General features: G+C 38.6%; 1 protein-coding gene across 9 annotated transcripts in view; it reads left to right on the top strand.

Annotated features, from left to right (window-relative positions):
- Positions 1 to 15509, top strand: part of DST (dystonin) — a 414275-nt gene that overhangs the window by 255692 nt on the left and 143074 nt on the right. For 8 of the 9 annotated variants that reach the window (XM_084889121.1, XM_084889116.1, XM_084889120.1 and 5 more), the window contains 6 exons: positions 286 to 424; positions 927 to 1120; positions 2548 to 2710; positions 3413 to 3496; positions 4669 to 4776; positions 5263 to 5361. In XM_084889121.1, coding sequence (XP_084745247.1) covers positions 286 to 424; positions 927 to 1120; positions 2548 to 2710; positions 3413 to 3496; positions 4669 to 4776; positions 5263 to 5361 — 787 coding nt within the window. Of the gene's footprint in view, positions 1 to 285; positions 425 to 926; positions 1121 to 2547; positions 2711 to 3412; positions 3497 to 4668; positions 4777 to 5262; positions 5362 to 8872; positions 11531 to 12800; positions 15235 to 15509 lie in introns of those variants that run through there. The other variant, XM_084889119.1, reaches the window with a different exon arrangement.

Here is a 15509-nt window from a genome sequence, read left to right as displayed (position 1 = left end):
GTTTTAGTAACTCAGCCGTTGCAGTCTGTAGGATTTTCCTCTCAAGCTTGGTCTAAACAAGACTTGAAAGAAGACCATCTTATCTTGGAATCTCTTGCTAAATACCACTTGTGGTCCCTACTATCTATCAAGAAGACAGTCAGATGAATATGTCTTGTAGGTAATATGTCAGTGTTTCAACATGAAGAACATGCTATATTATGTATCATAATGGTGCTTCAGGGCTGCATGATGGGAAAATAAACATTTACCAATAGAAGGCTGTTGTTTAATTCTCCTTATTAGGTTGAAAACTGTTAATTTTGTGATAAAATACACGCAAGATGCAGAAGCCCTTGTAAAGCTGTATGAGACAAAACTGTGTGAAGAAGAAGCAGTAACAGCAGACAAGAATAATATCGAGAATCTAATAAGTACTTTAAAGGTAGGAGTCTCACCTTTGGCTGTTTTTCAAGGTCATACTCTGAAAGTATTTCACTAGCATTTCGATCTTCAAACATCAATAGTTAAATATTTTAATTTGATTATATTTACATTCACTCTGTTGCATATCTCTATAATGCCATAGCTTACTGCAAATAAGTATGTTCAGGCATTTGTAATTTGAGGCGAGATCTTGAAAGTTTGAATCTTCTTGACAATAGCTTTTTATAATCAGTTCATGTTGGCAGCAAGTGGAGTTGAAGCTAAAAATTAAATTATTTGTAATTTATTCTCTTGCTGAAAGAGAGAGTTATTTTAAAAATAACTCTCATAAGGTTTAACCTAATATATTATTTTTGTATATGAAAGATATTCTTTTCTTTCTCTGATTTTATAGCAGTCAAGGGACTGCTATAAATAAATTGTAAAATTAGGTAAATAACGTGTTTGCTCAGTGAGTGGTTGACACATTTTTATAACTTCCACCTATTAATGTATTTTAGCAATGGAGGGCTGAAGTAGATGAGAAGAGAGAGGTATTCCACTCATTGGAGGATGAGCTGCAGAAGGCTAAAGCGATCAGTGATGAAATGTTTAAGACATACAAAGAACGGGACCTTGATTTTGACTGGCACAAAGAAAAGGCCGATCAGTTAGCCGAAAGGTGGCAAAATGTTCATGTTCAGATTGACAACAGGTTAGTATCTCTTTTTTTGTTCAGGTTTAGTACAGATTTAATGTCTATCCTTATATTCTAGGTAAAACCTAAACTTATTAGGCTGTTTTAAAAGCCTTTATGTATAGTTAATTTCATATACATAGTTAATTTTGACATATTTAACTAGAGGCCCAGTGCACAAAATACATGCACTAGTAGGGCCTCTAGGCCTGGCTGGTGATTAGGGCCGATCAGGGCCTTCTGGCTGCTGGCTGGGGCCTCCCTTCTCTGGCTGCCAGCTGCTGGCTGGGACCTTCCTTTGTTCTGTGCCACCCCCTGGTGGTCAGCACATGTCATAGTGCGCGATCAAACTCGTGGTCTCCCGGTCTCCTGAGGGGACACATTATATATTAGCCATATATATATATATATATATATATATATATATATATATATAGAGAGAGAGAGAGAGAGAGAGAGAGAGAGAGAGAGAGAGTGTTCATTTAAAGAGCTCTATCTAATTATATTCTTTCTTAAATGTTGGATTTAAGTGAGATATTTAACTTCAAAATAAAAATTTCAATTTTATGTTATTAAAACTATTGATATACTCTGGTATTTGGATAGTTAATCTACTTGCCTTTTTAAAGGCAAGTAGGGTAAAACAATATAGTTCTCCTTTTATTACAGCTTACAATACTCAAACACAATATTTAAATAATTCAAAATTGTTACCAACTTACAAGATTTAGTAAGAGCATGAGCCATGTTGCACTCTCTCCTAGACCTAAGAGGTGTAAATAAATTGCAGTGATTTGATGTTCACTTTTATGGGAGATATAAAAACATTGAAGAGAAATAAAAAAGTGAAAGGAAATTTGATGGTTTTAGGTCTCCATCTTAAAAGAAACAGAATAGTGTCTTTCTCATTAATTTCATGTTTATATTAATGCAAAGAAAATGCTTTAATGATATAATACCATTCTTGAGAAGTAAAATTATATTCAAATATAGAATATTACACCTCTATAAAATATGTGATATATAGGTTTAATTTAGTGATTTTAAATCATATAAACTGAATCATTTAATCACAACTCCATGTTGAACCATTCTCTGAACATCTTGTCCTTATTTCTAAAGTGAACTGCCATCTGATGCAAGCTTTGGATATGCAAGGCATGCTGATTGATAATGGTTATGGCCGTTTCCAGTTTTCCTGCTTTTTAGCTTTAGTCCCTTGGACTTGTCCCTAGGATATTCACGTGCACAGCTCCATGAATAAAATATTTAGATGGAACCCAAGCCAACATGATTACCCTTAGAGGTGTGTCTCAGGGTGCTGTGCCCTTGAATTGTTGTGCTTAGTGCATTGCAGTACAGTTAGTCTGACTCTCCTTTCTTCACTACACCTATCACCCTTCTAATGGCTATTGGAGACGGTGACTATTCTGTTATTTTTTTAGGTTACGGGACTTAGAAGGCATTGGCAAATCACTGAAGTACTACAGAGATACCTATCACCCTTTAGATGACTGGATCCAACAGGTTGAAATTACTCAGAGAAAGATTCAGGAAAATCAGCCTGAAAATAGTAAAACCTTAGCCACACAGCTGAATCAACAGAAGGTATGTGAACACAATTCCCTGTGCTAGGGTTGTGTTTGCCTTTGGCCAGTAATGACCTCTATCTTACTTTCCCTTGTTAAAAGAAAAAACAAAAAGCTATTTGGAAGAAGGTAAGAAAAATCATAAATATTAAAATATTGCAATGCAAACCTATACATATCACTTACTTTGATTTCTTGGAAGTCATTTTGAAAGCATAAGGACTAAGAAGGTGACATGTTGGGGTAATTTTAAAATTTCTAGTGATCATTTAATCATAGTACGGAAATCTCTTTGTTACTCGCTGGTCACAATAGTTTTATGGGATCCTAAATAAATGAAAATGATTAGTGGTAGAAAATTAAATAGCCACATTTGACAGAAAGTGCATTGCTTTGAGATTTTTTTCTGTCTTGAATGGCCAATAATTTTTAGCTCTGTTATGATCAGGGATAGGTGGGGGCCAAGGGATTAAGTCTACTTTTGGATAATTTTTATGAAGTTTTGTAATTTTTGCTTTAGAGCCCCATATGGGTGGGTCACTTTAATGGCTTAATCTAGAAGTTTGTGATTTACCCATAAGGCACATTACATATTATGTGCTAAGGGCTAAGGAGTAATACTTTTAAATTATGTGGATATTTCTTAGTTCCTGAGCATCTTAAGTGGTTGAATAGCATAGAATCCCTTTCTCCTTTTTTTCTAAATTGTGTGTATTTATAGATGCTGGTGTCAGAGATAGAAATGAAACAGAGCAAAATGGATGAATGTCAAAAATATGCAGAACAGTACTCAACTACAGTGAAGGTATGTGGATCCAGTTATTTACTTCTATCAAATTTACTATTTGGGCATGTGATTCTACATTGAACTTTCAAAGCCTTTACAAGTCATTTCACTCTGTGTTGAAAGTGAAAACAGTCTTCATTTTGAAAACTTTTTGACACTTACCTACCTTATAATTCTTTGACATCTGAGTCACATAAGAGCCCTTGGTTTGTTCATTTTCTCTATGTTGGACAGCACATGCACAAATGCCCCTCTATACACATATGAAATACAGAGCTCTGAAATTAATTTCATTAAAAAAAATATATATATTTTTTATTTCAGGGATAAAGGGAGAGGGAGAGAGAGAGAGAAACATCAATGATAAAAATCATTGATTGGCTGCTCCTGCACATCCCCTACTAGGAATCAAGCCTGCAACCCAGGCATGTACCCTGACTGGGAATCAAATCATAACCTCCTGGTTCATAGGCTGATGCTCAACTGCTGAGCCACATCAGCTGGGCTAAAATTTATATATATATGATTTCAGAGAAGCAGGTAGAGATAAATAGAAACATCAATGATGAGAGAGAGAATCATTGATCAGCTGCCTCCTGCACGCCCCACCACTGGGGATCAAATCTGCAATCGGGGCATGTGTCCTTGGCCAGAATAAAACTTGGGACCCTTCAGTCCTCAGGCAGATACTCTATCCACTGAGCCAAATTGGCTAGGGCTAAAATTCATTTCTTAGTCACTTTGGGCCACCTCTCTCTCTACTTCCCTCTTTGCCTCCTCTCAGCCTTGGTCTTGCCCTCTCTCTCCTTTCTTTAACAGCGCTAGAGTATCCCATTAAAGAACCTCTAACATTTTCTGTTCTCATGCATTGTGAAATCTTCAGTAATATATCATCTTCAGCCACCCAGATACCCATTGCCATTGCCTAGCTAGAGGAGAGGGAGGCTGAGTGTAGCTAGCATATTGTACTAAATGTTTCCATGAGTTTCTAAAGAGACTTAGGAACTTTCCTCACCATCCTTAATGTTTCTGATTTTATTACCACTGAGTGGACATGTCAGGATGGGATAGGTTTCTAAAAATATTGTTTTGTGATATTTTCTTTAAAGTCATTCAGTGAAACTAAGATCCATTAGGAAGCCTTAGCTCTTTGCTTTAATTAATTTCATCTCATTGACTCCTTTATTCAGGACTACGAATTACAAACAATGACCTACCGGGCCATGGTAGATTCACAACAAAAGTCTCCAGTGAAACGCCGAAGAATGCAGAGCTCCGCAGATCTCATCATCCAAGAGGTAATACAAGTACCGCAGAGAAGGGAGGGAGTGTAAGGGAGAGAAATAGCACTTTAAAAATTTTATATATTTACATAATAAAATATACATGGAAACTTGATCATTTTAGCCATTTTTAAGTGCACAATTCATTGGCATTTAGTAAACTGATAATATTCTGCTGCCTTGACTACTAACCATTTCCAGAAAATTTTCAACATTCCACAAAAGAAAGTTTCTACCTATAAACTACACTTTATAAAAATCTTTAATCTGGATTAATTATTAGTTGCAGATGATAATAAATGTACTTCTTGATGAAATGTAGAAGAAAACTGCCATTTAGTATGGTTTGCACAGCAGTAATAAGCTAATTCCAGTTACTATTACTGGGGGTTGTATACTTTGCTTTCGCAAAGCCTAGTTTATATTGTAGTTGTTAATGTTTATTCAAGTCATGTAGGGCATCTGGAGATTATGTTTTTATTATTCTTCTCCTACTTGCAGTTCATGGACCTACGGACACGATATACTGCTCTGCTCACCCTCATGACACAATATATTAAATTTGCTGGTGATTCATTGAAGAGGCTGGAAGAAGAAGAGGTAACCATTAAGTATGAACATCTAACTGAAAAGGAAGTATATAGTATGGTTTGGAAAAACAAAAATGGTTTCATGGTAAATTTATATGGTTGATAACTGATATGTAAGTAACTGTTTTATTATAAAATTATAATGTACAAGAGTAGAGGCCTTGGATTTTTTTTTTTTTTTTAACATTTTAAAGATTTTCCCAAATAGGAAATTTTTATTTTCATTGTAGGACTATATTATGATAGGATTAATGTCTTAAATGTTTCTAATTAAATTCTGAAATTTTGACACTGGTGGAATTTTTCTCAGTTGTCTCACAGTTGAGAAGTATACTTTGAAATATAGTTACTACTGTTACAATGCCTGCAGAAATGCTGTATAAACAAATTTGCTTTATGCATTTTAAATTATTTTACATCTTAAAAGGATATAAAACACAGTTTTATTTAGAAGTAGTAGATGTTTGTACAAAATGGTAGTACTTTTTAAGAATTGCACAGTTTTTAAAATTTATTAATATTTATTCATTTGCCAAAAAGATTTGATATATAGTAAAAAGAATGTTTAAGTATCACTCTAATTTGGAGTACTTCTGTAGCTTGGATTCAGCATTTAAAAAATATATTCACAAATAGAGTAAGGAATTATTTATAAATATGACAAGATTGTCATAAAAGATTATTATATATACTTTTGAAGGGATTATGCTATGCTCTATTATCTTGGTATGATTTCTATTCATAACTTTAGAACAGACAAAAATAGTAGACTGAATGCTAAAATTAGTAAATTGTGGGGCATTAGTCATTTTAAAATAGACTGTTGTTGAAAATTCTGAAGATAATTATACTTAATATAACTGTTCATATAATGAGAGAGCCAAAACAGCAGTACATGTCTAATGGATATTACATTCCTAGTTTCTAAAAATGTCACTGCTTTTGTAAACTATTTTAGTCTGTTCAATGTTAACAGTTTTCTGCAACTAAGTCACTAACATAGCTAATTGCACGTCTTTATAACTAGCTTTCTTTTTGCTTAGACAGGAGAATCAGAATATTTGTGACCATGCAATGAATTGGCATACATCTCTCATTTATGGAAGAACATCCATAATTTTTAATATCTTTACTTTTTTAAGGGATACATTTCCATTTTAAATGTCATACAGGTCTTTTAAATTATATTTTTAAAGTACTTTAAGTCCTTTTCCTTTTTTATAGTATATACCTTATTGCACATACATGAGCCACTTTGCTCAATTTATCTGATGAGATAGAATCGAATGGTATTTCACAAAGTCTGAATATTTACAAATTGTGCTTCTCATCCTTTGAAATGAAAAAGAATGATAGTGAATTGAAAGACAAAACAATATATGCCATGCAAAGACTGTACTATAAAATAGATTTTAAAACTTCCTGAAAAAAATTCATTACTTAGGAATCATAATAATAGAATGTAAAGGATATTTTTATAAAAGATATATAGCTCAGTTTTTAGACTCCAAAGAGCAGTGTTTCTGAAACCGAGTCTCTGAGGAACCACATGGGAAACCTTGGTCTGAGAGTAGAATTTTTCATAATAAACATTAAAATCAAAGAGGGATGCAAGTTAATTTCAGAAGATAATATCAAATTAGAAATGAAAGGAGAGTATCTGTAATGGGTATTAGATAGATTAAAAGATTTTCTATCTTTATATAGAGCAAAGTACTGTATGTTAAAGATTAAATGCTGAGATTAAAGGAGCACATGTCTTCTTGGGGAAAAGTTGGCGAAAACTGAGGGAGTTATTTTTATATGAGTGAGTTTGAGATCTACAAGAAAGCAAATGAGCAACAGGACTAAATGATTTTTTGTAATTTTTATAGTATTTGCTAAGAAATTCAGAGTATTTAGACAATGTGAGATTATTAAACAGTAAAATTACTTTAATTAAGATACTAAGGATTCAACAATATATTTTTCCCCAAGAGACTTTTTTATTTTTCAAACCTTAGAACACAACTAAGAAGAAAAGGCTCAAAACTTCTTAGCAAATTTTAAAGAGGTTTTGATAAGGAGTTGAGAAATACCATATTAGAAATCAACTACTCAATAAATATTGAAAATTTAGTATTTAAACAGGTAAGATACTTCAATGTCCCTAAAAGTTGACTCTGATAACAAAATAGAGCATCAGCACTAAGTATTGCAGACTGATATGAGATTTGTTTTATATGAATTCTTATTTAAACCATATTTAGGTTAGCAAAGGAAACAATTGAAGTTCTTGTCAAAATTATTGGGGATCAAGGAATTAGAGGAAGCAAAATAAGATATGTGGTCTATAGTGTAAATTAAATTATTAAAATTCATCAAAGTTTTCAATTTACCAAAAAAAAAAAAAAATTTAAAAATATCTGCTCTCTAGAATCATTTTTCTATTCTCATTTAAACTGTTTATAATTATGATTTTGGGTTGATGATATGAAACTAACAACCTAATGGTGTTAATAAAGAGAAATTACATTGTAATGAAGAACCAGCCCTGACCATGTAGTTCTGTAGTCAATGCGAAGTCTACTCCTCCCAGTTGAGATCGATTCTATCATTAATAGAACAAAAAAAAATCTTCTTACATTTTATTCTATATGGAGCTGAATCTCTAAGAATATTTTAACAAACATTATATTTAACAAATATCTTTGTATTTACGGAGTATCTAAAGGTACTTGTCAAGGTGGATTCCTAGGAGGCATGTCATTAACAAGAACAACAAAATCTGTGAGTATGTGAAGCACGTATTTTCTAAAGCCACCAGGGACTGTAGCTGCCTTTGCATTAGCAATTCCGATGGTAATTATAATATGGCAATATAAACAAGTAAAAATTTTGATTTAGAAATGGCAAGTTTCTGTATAATGTTCTTCCTTCCCCGTGTTACGCTTTATTTCTTGATTTGGCTCTCTGTCCCAAAGTTCTGTGTTTTGTTTCTTTAACCATGAAATAGGGATGTAAACATCATTTTCAATTTCCATTGGGCTAGACATCGAAAACTAAATTCGTGAATGCCATCTGGTTCCTGTGTGTTGTACAGTCTTAGCTTGGACTCAGTTGTGAGCGAGAGCAGGAAAGTACTGTTGTGAAAATTTTCAAGTTCACTTAACCTCCCTGTACCTCAGTTTCCTCATCCATAGGCTGTATGTCTGGAAGGTCCCTTCTTGCTATAAAACCCTGAGCTAGCTAATTTTTACAACTGAATTATTTCCGAGAGACAAACAAACAAACAACAACAAAAAAAAAGGTTTAGAAAGCCACAGAAAGGTTTTTGTCTTCTCCCTTTGCTGCCTGCCTGAAGCTTCCTCTCAGAAGAAGGTGGTGGTGGTGGTGATGGTGGTGATGGTGGTGGATAGTGCTTGTTCTGCATTGGGGTTTGCCTGTTTCTGTAAGTACTTTCCGGAGCCTCGCTTCAGATTTTTAAAGAAAAAAAAAAAGGGGAATAAAACAGGCTTGACACTTTTACACATCTCTCCTAGATGAAAAGGTGTAAGGAGAATTCTGAGCACGGGGCCTACTCCGATCTGCTTCAGCGCCAGAAGGCCACGGTGATGGAGAATTGCAAACTCACAGGGAAGATAAGCGAGCTGGAGAGCATGGTAGCCGAGCTAAGGAAACAGAAGTCCCGCGTAGAGGAAGAGCTCCCCAAGCTGAAGGAGGCTGCAGAGAACGAATTGAGGAAGCAGCAGCGGAATGTGGAAGACATCGCCCTGCAGAAGATGAGGGCCGAGGGCGAAGCCAAGCGGTACCGCCGGGAGCTGGAGGCCTTCGTGCGGGAGAAGGAGGCGGCCGAGCGGGAGCTGGAGCGCGTGCGGCGGCTCACCCTGGAGGCCGAGGCCAAGCGGGAGGCCGTGGAGGAAAACCTCCGCAACTTCCGGAGGCAGCTGGAGGAAAACACCTTCACCAGAAGGACCCTCGAGGATCACCTGAAAAGGAAAGACTCGAGCCTCAGCGACCTGGAGCAGCAGAAGAATAAATTGATGGAGGAGTTAAAGAGGAAGAGGGACAACGAGGAGGAACTCCTGAAGCGGATGAAGCAGATGGAGAGGGACCTGATGTCCCAGAAGCAGATAGCGGAGAAGCAGCTGAAAGAAAAGCAGAAAATCGAGCTGGAAGCGAGGAGAAAGATAACGGAGATGCAGCTGACCTGCAGGGAGACCGCGGTGCCCCCGTGTGCCACGGCCCACGGGGAGCGGGACAGGCAGAAGGCAGAGGAGCTCAAGCTGCAGGTGGATGAGCTCATGGCCGCCAACAGAAAGGCCGAGAAGGACATGAGGGAGCTCAAGTACGAGCTCAGTGCCCTCCAGCTGGAGAAGACGTCCTCCGAGGAAAAGGCTCGCCTGCTGAAAGAGAAACTAGACGAGACGAATAACACCCTGCAATGCCTGAAGCTGGAGTTGGAAAGGAAGGACCAGGTAGAGGAAGGGTACTCTCAGCAGCTCAGGGAACTGGGGCGGCAGCTGAACCAGACCACGGATAAAGCCGAAGAAGTCATGCAGGAAGCCAGTGACCTCAAGAAGATAAAGCAGAGCTACGAGGTGGAACTGGAATCTCTCCAACAGGAGAAAGGGAAGCTGCAGAGAGAAGTGGACAGCATCACCAGGACGCATGCCATCACCGAGAAGAATATTCAGCATCTGAAGTCACAGGTGAATGCTTTTCGGGGCGAGAAGGAATTCTCTAACGAAAGAATGCAGTCATGCCAGAGGAAATCAGATCACCTAAAAGAGCAATTTGAGAAAAGCCACGCGCAGTTGCTCCAGAATATTAAAGCTGAAAGAGAAAACGATGCAAAAATCCAAAAGCTGAAGGAAGAACTGGAGAAAAGTAATAAGTGTGCGGAAATGCAAAGACAAAAGGTAGACGAGCTGATTAGGCAGAATAATGAGACCAAGTTAGCGATGCAGAGAATTCAGGCAGAATCGACCCACGTAGTTTTAGAGAAACAAGCTATCCAGCAAAGGTGTGAAGCACTGAAAATCCAGGCGGATGGTTTTAAAGATCAGCTACGTAGCACAAACGAACACTTGCACAAACAGACAAAAACAGAGCAGGATTTCCACAGGAAAATCAAATGCCTCGAAGAAGACCTGGCTAGAAGTCTAAATCTAGTAAACGAGTTTAAGCAGAAGTGTGACCAGCAGAACATCATCATCCAGAATACTGAGAAAGAGGTTCGAAATCTGAACGCCGAGCTGTATGCTTCCAAAGAGGAGAAGCGACTGGGGGAGCAGAAAGTCCAGATCCAGCAAGCTCAGGTACAAGAGTTAAATAACAGACTGAAAAGGGTACAAGACGAACTGCACTTAAAGACCATAGAGGAGCAGATGATCCACAGGAAGATGGTCTTGTTTCAGGAAGAATCTGAGAAATTCAAACGTTCGGCCGAGGAGTTTCGGAAAAAGATGGAAAAACTAATGGGTTCCGAAGTTATCACTGAACATGACGTTTCCAGCATCAAACTTGACTTTGCGTCTCTTCAGCGAGAAAACTGCAGAGCTCAGGAGAATGCTAAGCTCTGCGAGACAAATATTCGAGAACTTGAGAGACAGCTTCGACAATACCGGGAGCAGATCCAGCAGGGGCAGAATGTGGAAGCAAATCATTACCAGAAATGCCGGAGACTTGAAGAGGAGCTGGCGGCCCAGAAACGTGAAGTTGAAAACCTGAAGCACAAAATGGATCAACAGATCAAGGAACACGAGCATCAGTTACTTTTGCTCCAGTGTGAAATCCAAAAAAAGAGCCCGGTCAAGGACTGTAGCTTCAAACCAGATTTTGAGGCGGCAGTGAAGGAATGTCAACACTCCAGAGAACTCTTCTCGAGGAACACGGGACAGCTTCACCCGACGCCCAGGTCTCCTCTGTTGAGATGGACTCAAGAACCACAAAAGGATGCCCATTGCTGGTCGTCCAAGTCCCCGCTGGAGAAAGAGAAAAGCCAGCAGTGTTACTCCGAGTACTTTTCTCAAACAAGCACTGAGTTGCAGATAACTTTTGATGACAAAAACCCTATGTCAAGACTATCAGAAATAGAGATGATAAGAGATCAAGCTCGGTACAATGCCAGGCCACCTGTGAGATGTCAAGATGACAAATGTGAAGTGGACCTGGTGAAGCTTTTGGCACCCTTAGAGGTATAATCTGCATTCCCAGACCTTATCGGCTACCTGGGTTAAGTTTCCTCTCTTGTTTCCTTTCCTTGCTAGACCAGATTATTTAAAAATAATGATAAATGTGATTGGCTTTTGGTTGTTCTGATAGGAAATAATGCTATCATTTTTTAGCGATTTACTGAATCTTTACTAGAGATTATTAATCTTTCCTTTTTAAATGTTTGAAATTAAACACATGAATGTAGTGGTTATATGTTATACCTGTGGGGTTATATTCTGAAAAATATGCCCATAAAAAAGCTAGAAAAACCAAGCAATTAACTTTAATTTCTAACATGTTCTGTGGAAAAATATCATCTTAGTCTTTTTCTCTCCTCTTTTATGAAATTGAATTTATTGGGGTGACATTGGTTAATAAAATTATGCAGGTTTCAGGTGTATAATTCTATAATACATCATCTGTATATTGTATTGTGGGTTTTTTTTGTGTTTTTTAAAAAATATATTTTATTGATTTTCTTACAGAGAGGAAGGGCGAGAGAGAGAGAGAGAGAGAGAGAGCTAGAAACATCGATCAGCTGCCTCTTGCACACCCCCTACCGGGGATGTGCCCACAACCAACGTACATGCCCTTGACCGGAATCGAACCTGGGACCTTTCAGTCCGCAGACCGACACTCTACCACTGAGCCAAACCGGTTTCAGCTGTATTGTGTTTTCAAAACCCAAGTCAAGTCTGCTTCCATCACCATTTATCCCCACTTTACCCTCTTTTACCTTTCCCCATCTCCCTTCCTCTCTGGTAATTACCATATTATTGTGGTCTATAAGTGTTTTTTTTTCTTAATCCCTTCACCTTCATACCTTTTTAAAAATATATATTTTTATTGATTTCAGAGAGGAAGGAAGAGGGAGAGAGAGATAGAAACATCCATGATGAGAGAAAATCATGAATCGGGTGCCTCCTGCAAGTTCCCCACTGGGGTTGTGCCCGCAACCAAGGTACATGCCCTTGACCGGAATCGAACCCGGGACCTTTCAGTCTGCAGGCCGACGCTCTATCCACTGAGCCAAACCGGTCCCGGCCATTCATACCTTTTTAATTCGTTAATTGTCATCTAAATAAGCTTCAGACTTTCAAAATATATTATTTATTCCTGAATCATCTTTAGTTTGAAATTTTTCTTCTCTTTACTTATCTCACCTTTGTTTTCCTAGGAATTATATTTGGGTTGAATAAAGTGACAGTGTTCTTTAGATGACTTTTAACACCTTATAAATTCCTGTTACAGATAGCTAAGAACAAGCAGTATGGTATCCATACAGAAGTCACAACATTAAAACAAGAAAAGAAACCCGTTTCCAGTACTGACGGATGGATATTTGGACTCAAGAGAGGAGATTTTCTTAAGACAGGCTTAGAATCGGAGACCTTCCAGAATGCTGATGGCGACCAGTCATGTTTGGTTAAGGACGATGAGTTTACATTCCAAGGGCTCCGGCACACGGTGACGGCCAGGCAGTTGGTTGAGTCTAAGCTTCTGGACATGAAAACAATTGAGCAGCTGCGACTTGGTGTTAAGACCGTTGAAGACGTTCAGAAAACGCTTAGCAAGTTTTTGACAAAAGCCACCTCGATTGCAGGGCTTTACTTAGAATCCACAAAAGAAAAGATTTCATTCACCTCAGCAGCCAAGAAAATCTTAATAGACAAAATGATGGCTCTAGCATTTTTAGAAGCGCAGGCTGCCACAGGTTTTATAATTGATCCCATTTCAGGTCTGACGTATTCTGTTGAAGATGCAATCCTTAAAGGGGTTATTGACCCCGAATTCAAAACTAGGCTCCTTGAGGCAGAGAAGGCAGCCGTGGGATATTCATTTAATTCTAAGACCTTGTCAGTGTTTCAGGCTATGGAGAGTAGAGTGCTTGACAGGCAAAAAGGTAAACATATCTTGGAGGCTCAGATTGCCAGCGGGGGCGTCATTGACCCTGTAAGAGGAGTGCGAGTCTCACCAGAAATGGCCCTGCAGCAAGGCTTGTTAAATAATGCCATCCTACAGTTCTTACACGAGCCATCAAGCAACACAAGAGTCTTTCCTAATCCCAATAACAAGCAAGCCCTGTATTATTCAGAATTACTGCAGATGTGTGTATTTGATGTAGATTGCCAGTGCTTTCTGTTTCCATTTGGGGAGAGGGACATTTCCAATCTCAATGTAGCAAAAACTCATAGGATTTCCGTGGTAGATATTAAGACAGGCGCAGAACTGACTGCGTATGAGGCTTTCCTTAGAAACCTGATAGACAAAAGCACATACCTTGAGCTCTCAGGGCAGCAATACCAGTGGAGGGAAGCCACGTTTTTTGAATCCTATGGGAATCCTTCTCACATGCTGGCTGACACTAAGACAGGATTGCAGTTCAATATCGATGAGGCCGTGGAACAGGGAACACTCGACAAAGCCTTGGTCCAAAAGTATCAGGAAGGCCTCATCACACTCACAGAACTTGCTGATTCTTTGCTGAGCCGGTTAGTTCCCAAGAAGGATTTGCATAGTCCTATTGCAGGGTATTGGCTGACATCCAGTGGGGCAAGGATCTCTGTCCTAAAGGCCTCCCGCAGAAATTTGATTGATCGGATTACGGCCCTCCGATGCCTTGAAGCCCAAGTCAGCACAGGGGGGATCATTGATCCTCTTACTGGCAAAAGGTACCGGGTGGGTGAAGCTCTGCATCGAGGCCTAGTGGATGAGGGGTTTGCCCAGCAGCTGCGCCAGTGTGAGTTAGTCATCACAGGCATTAGCCACCCCGTCACAAACAAAGCGATGTCAGTGGTGGATGCTGTGAACGCAAATATCATCAGTAAGGAGATGGGAATCCGGTGTTTGGAGTATCAGTACCTGACTGGGGGGTTGATAGAGCCACAGGGTCACGCCCGGTTGTCCATCGAAGAAGCCCTCCAAGTAGGTATTATCGATGTCTTCCTTGCCACCAACCTCAAAGATCAAAAGTCGTATGCCAGAAATATCATATGTCCCCAAACAAAAAGAAAGTTGACATACAAAGAAGCATTAGAAAAGGCTGATTTTGATTTCCACACAGGGCTTAAACTCTTAGAAGTATCTGAACCCTGGATGACAGGAATTTCTAGCCTCTATTATTCGTCACAATAGAACATGTCGAAATAACTTTGAACGGGAGCGATGCAGTCCAGTTCCCGTGAGCTGTCCAGAGCATGATGAAGTCAGTTAAACATGCAGTCTAGCAATTGTGTCACATACTCAACACAGCATTTATTTCTGGAGGGCTGGAAATCGCTGACGCTGCAGAAGAGAGAATAAAATTGAAAATCACAAAAGGTTTGCTGCTCTCAAAAAAGGTTTCATTTAACTTTGAGAGGAGTTCTTTTTTTCTTCTTCTATCTTGCCCACACTACAAATAAAAGTATTTTTGCCTAGAATATAGTATAAGCTTGAACTCCAACAAGTTCAGAGCATCCTTTCCTCAGAACTCTGCACCACTGAATGGATCCAGCCTGATGATCCATTGGATGATCCCGCGCAATCACTGAAAGAGCGCACGTGGAACCAAAGGGAGAGATGCACATTCTTACCCAATATCCCTGTAGCGATGGTGTTTCAGATTGCCTTGAGAAATGCAAAAGGGTTTAGTCTTTCTGTATGTAGTAGCCTTCTTTACACATTAAACGTTTACCACAATCTCCCATTAGACTTTGTGATGACTAGATTGTGTGTTGGGGGAGGGGGAAAGACTTTTCTTCATTTTATGTATTTTCCAAATGTGTGTACACCTTCTCTATTCTTTCAGCCTTCTGTTGTTTCCTACTTTTCTGCCAAGGCAATTGTGTTTGTACTGCTAATGCAAAGGCAGCCACTCAGAGGCCTTCTAGTGCTTCATGAATAAAATAAAATGTTTTTTTTTTTTTAATTTGTTATTGATAGACTAGCTGGGAGGGTAGACTGAACATTGAAGAATAT

This window comes from Pipistrellus hanaki, assembly GCF_964339955.1.
Source record: "Pipistrellus hanaki genome assembly, chromosome: 7".
Taxonomy (NCBI): Eukaryota; Metazoa; Chordata; class Mammalia; order Chiroptera; family Vespertilionidae; genus Pipistrellus; species Pipistrellus hanaki.
The sequence above is the reverse complement of the archived record's forward strand: the minus strand, read 5'-3'. Positions and strand labels throughout refer to the sequence as shown.